Below are 4,942 nucleotides of genomic sequence, written 5' to 3'. Positions count from 1 at the left end.
ATAGCTGAAATGATTGGGAACCTACATATAAGAGTATCTTTGGGCCGTTTTAACCAAATACTCCCTTTGTATTTCTATTAGCACTAATATAACAAGTATTAGTTATACATAAGTGGAAAAACACTAATACAAAATATTGGATTATATATTATTTTCCCTAATACATCATATCAAACGGCCCCTAATAATGTAATATTTCTACAATGTCATTTTAATAACTTAAATCTTTCTGGAAAAACAAAAACTACTCCACTAGTTAACAGTGTAAAAAAAGCAGAGGGGAAAAATGAGTATTTTTGCATGGTGGGTTTAGAGGCGGGTCCCTTGGACATTGTTCCATAGCCTTTCTGGACTCTTATAAAGACGCTGACACCCCCATTCCTTGTAATTCCCATCATAGCAAAAACAACATATACTGCAATACCATAATAATATCCTCATCTTCATTACTGTCTTTTTTCAATTCCTCTCTTAGCTTTCAACTATCATCCTTTGAGCACTCTCCTCATTTGGATGTTGTTGTTTGCTTAAGGTAATTAAACACACTTCATTATTTGTGTATATCTCTTGGAACTTGAAATTTTGTTAATTAAGCACATACTATATGACTTGTTTTCTTATTCATTTCTCAATAAATTGGCTTTAACTTTTGTGCAGAAGGAAAACACTCCTAGCTATTTGTTTTGATCATCTCAAGATGTCAATGAGTCTCAAGAACTTGAACACAAGTTTGAAGATGGAAGATAAGGGTATACCACTACCCCCACCACTACCCCCATTATCTAAGGCAAGCACAGCAAAACAACAAGGCATAATGTCCATTCTTGGATCAGACAACAACAAAGCAGCTGCAGCTTCCATTAGAAGAACTCTTTCAGCTGATATGTCATCCAAAAAATGGCTTTCACAAAATGGATTCTATTCCCCTATGAAGAAAATTGGCTCCTCAGAAGAGCTTGCTAATCTTGGACAAGATGATGTTTGGAAATCAATCCAAAATGGTAATAACAAATCAGAGCCAATTACATCAGTTGATGTTTGGAGCTCTATTTTAACTCAAAAGAAAGATGACTCATCATCCACAATTCCACCTCCTTATATTCACCCTCTTCTTAAAAAATCCAGCTCTCTGACTGAGAAAAGTCTTGAAATTTGTACTGAAAGTCTTGGATCAGAGACTGGCTCTGAGATTAACCTTTCCTCTTACCCACCCTCTGACACTGATGATGACAAAGATGATCATCAACAACAACAACAAGAAAAAGAATTCATCTCTCACTCCTTTGAGGAATTTCCAGTTGTTAAATATAACCATAACAAAAGATCATCATCTACTCCTAAGTCATTCCCTCCTCCTATTTCTTCCTTGGCTGCTGAGGATAAGCCCTCTGTTCACATGCAATCTCACAGGCAAAATGGTAGATTGATTCTTGAAGCTGTTTCTGTTCCTTATCAAAATCTTTTCCGTACCCAACGCGTTGATGGCCGCCTTCTTCTCACCTTAATCAGCACTAGTCCTACTTCAGAAACAGAGGATAATCAAGAAGTTGCAGAGTTTGAGAAAGTGTTCGACGAAATGCAACAAGTTGAATATAATAAACCACCTCAGTTAGACTATGATGGTTATGAAGAAGAAGATGAATATGAAGAGGAGGATGAAGATGAAGAGGAAGAGGAGGTGGAGGTGGAGGTGGAGGAGAAAGAAAATGGGACAAAAGGGATGCAAATTGTGCTGGAACAAAAACCAAGATTGTCAAATGGTAGGATGAATGTGAACACATCAACATTGATGATGAAACAACTTATGGGACTAGAGAAAAAGAATCATCATCTAAAATGGTCAAACAAAGAGAATGACATAACCCAAGTTCCTCATTCACTTCCACCAATTTCAGCAGCAGCTTCTTTCAATGCCTATGAGTATTTCTGGAGGAAGAATCCCACTATTGTTAACAACTACAATGATGATAAGCAGGTTGTTGTTTCAGCCCCCAATAGTATTACTCCCAATGCCAATGGTACTACTACTACAAAGATAACATCTTATGAGCAGAAAGATTTGGTGCTAATGAGAGGAAACAAAGGAAATATCAATAACTTGGTGCCTTTGTTGAAAGGATGCAAAGAACCAAGGAGATCTCTTCTCATTTGGGAGCCTCACTGCATTGCCACCTCCTAATAATCATCATCACTTGTCTAATCCCAGTGTTAATTAATTAGCGATCCACATAATAATAATAATAATAATAATAATAATAATAATAATAATAATAATAATAATAATAATAATAATAATAATAATAATAATAATAATAATAATAATAATAATAATAATAATAATAATATATCATTTAGAAATGTGATTTTTCCTCTCTTTGTTAGTCCGTCTAGTTTTTACTCTTTTGGTCAAAAAGAGTTTTCTGTAGCCAAATAAACAAAGAGAGAGGGAGAGAGATATCAATTATAAATGTCTTTGATTTTAGAGGATTGAACAAGGAAAACATAGAGAAGATTTTAGTTGTTTTCAAAATCATCATCTTTTATTTAAGCCTATGTTGTGTGTTTTAGTTTATGATGATATTACTAAACTCTTAAATATATGAGCCAAGTTTGACTTGGTGGTGTATTGTCTGTCTATCTCAGCATCAAATGCGAATTCTCCTTCTTTCTTTTCCTCTTTTTTTTCTTCCTTTTGTCCTTAGCTTTTTGTCATTCCAATCTGAGGTGAAGGAATTGAGTGGCTGTGTTTTATGATTATATCTCTAAGGTTTTATGATATACTTCACAATTTAGATGTAATGATATATTGTACAAATATTTTGACAGTGCAATCTCCCTTCAATTCAAGTGCATACAGCTCCCACCCCACCCTGCAATCATCATGTTGTAAACACAATCAAGACACAAAAATGTTTTTGAATTTTTTAAAGGTAATGTGCAAATATTCTAAAAACATTTACACTAACAACGTAATAATTTTTACATTATCAATTCTCGAATGCACAACATGTATGTGTGGATATAAGTTATATAAATGACCATGTAATATTTTCTTACTAATAGTGGAATTTAAATTTAAATAGTCATAACAAGTTACTTGTTATTTTATTCAAGTTATCAATATTAATATTTTTTAAGGAGTAACTCTTGTTTTCCTCTAGGTGACTTGATTATGTAGACATCTTTATATTAGGTACCGCATAAAACTTAAACTCGCAATATATTAATTAATTATAAGTGCTATGAAAAATAAAGTAAATTACTTGCTATAACTAATTAGAACAATACTGATACAAACAATATTAGTTAACCACTGTCATTATATAACTTAACTTCCTTTTGCTAAACCAATCTCTCTCCGCTATCTTGTCCCCACCATCACGCTCAAGTTGTAAATATGCATGTATGTATACACTTTGTCCTCGAACACTTCAGCATCACAAACTTTTGGTATGAGTAGTACAGGCAGCATATATCAACTTTCTCTACTTGCGTAGTGGATGAAATATACATCACACAAACATACAAACAAGAGCCAGTCGAGAAAAGAAAAGAAAAGAGGGGGAGGGGGGCATTCCCTTATGTATATGAGAATTATCATATTCATAATTATACTACGTAGTGGCGAAGACTGGATTTCCGCTAAGAAAATTCAAAAAAAAAAATATTAAAAAAAATTGTAGTTAGTGAGAATTAAACCAATGACCTTACAAAGATTTTAAATCTTCTTAACCACTAAGTTATGCTTTTGGACTGTATCAAGAGGATTCAAAACATAATATATAGAGGTGTAACAAATTTTGCCTTATATATACAGTGTAATATTTCGGCGAAGAGGTTCGGGGCGAAACCCCATCCCCTAAATCCGCCCTGATACTATGCTACTATGTAAAGACATAGCCAGAATTTTGAGTTGATAAGTTTTGGACTTTAGAAAAGACATTTGAATAAATTATTTTTTATATATATAGTGATCAATTTCTTAATACAAAAATAAAATTTTGACCAAAGCAATTAAATTATGCTGAACTGTAGCTAAAACTCGACGCAAATACACATATATTCTAGTGGATACATTATTGTCCATTTCTATTCTTGATCATAGTGGGGACTACTTGAGAGATTCTCATGTTAAACAAGTACTTAAAAAATTAATTTATTCCATCTTTAGTGATGGTATTTTCTTAGATTCTGACTCCCTCGCCTTTTTCGAAATACATTTCAAAATGCATGTTAAACTTTATATTTTGAAGATTTATACTTATTCCATCTAAGAATTATTCTGACTGAGCCCAACTGCCCAAGAGGTGATGTGGAGAGCTGTGTTATAAAGCTAGCATTGATAGTGGACAGAACCATATGCTCTCTATCCATAACCTCTGGTCTCATTTATTTCACTAATTCTTTTTCTAAAGAGTAAAGTTAGAGTCATTTTCCTCCTCCTTCAAGTGCCTTATCCCATTTTTCCTTATATGGCAGTTAGCACCACTTTAAAAAATTAACCAACCTTTTTCTGTTTTGTTTTATTTATCACCGTTAAAGAAATCGATATCAAGATTCTTGAAGGACGTGTTTGGACATTAATTTGTTGAAGTTGGGAAAAAAAAAGTAGCAAAAATTGAAGTTGGAAAAGACTATCTGGACATATAAATTTCACTAGGAAAAACTGTAGAAAATGTACGAGCAAAAATTATTATTTCACTTGAGGTACTCTTCAAACAAGTTTTTCAATCTTTTACAAATACTTCAAACAACAAAGTTAGTGGGCGTTTAGACATATAAACTGTGAAATTTCGAATAAAAGTGAAAAAAAAAAATTCAAGTTTTAAATAATATTTGAAAATTAGAGATGTGTTTGGACATGAATACAATTTGGAGCTATTTTTAAAATTTTTGTGAGTATTTTGAAGTGAAAATTTTGAAAAATAACTTTTTGGAGTTT

The 4,942-nt window shown here is 32.7% G+C and overlaps 1 protein-coding gene across 1 annotated transcript; it reads left to right on the top strand.

Annotated features, from left to right (window-relative positions):
* The first annotated feature begins 388 nt into the window (after positions 1-388).
* On the top strand, positions 389-2,825 carry LOC107793717 (protein FAF-like, chloroplastic). The gene is made up of 2 exons (XM_016616121.2): positions 389-532; positions 658-2,825. Exon 2 carries the CDS (start codon positions 698-700, stop codon positions 2,177-2,179), a length of 1,482 nt encoding a protein of 493 aa, XP_016471607.2. The 5' UTR covers positions 389-532; positions 658-697; the 3' UTR covers positions 2,180-2,825.
* Positions 2,826-4,942: the final 2,117 nt, after the last annotated feature.

The sequence above is a fragment of the Nicotiana tabacum genome, chromosome 8 (genome assembly GCF_000715075.1).
Source record: "Nicotiana tabacum cultivar K326 chromosome 8, ASM71507v2, whole genome shotgun sequence".
Lineage (NCBI taxonomy): Eukaryota > Viridiplantae > Streptophyta > Magnoliopsida > Solanales > Solanaceae > Nicotiana > Nicotiana tabacum.
This window is presented reverse-complemented; position numbering and strand designations above follow the sequence as displayed.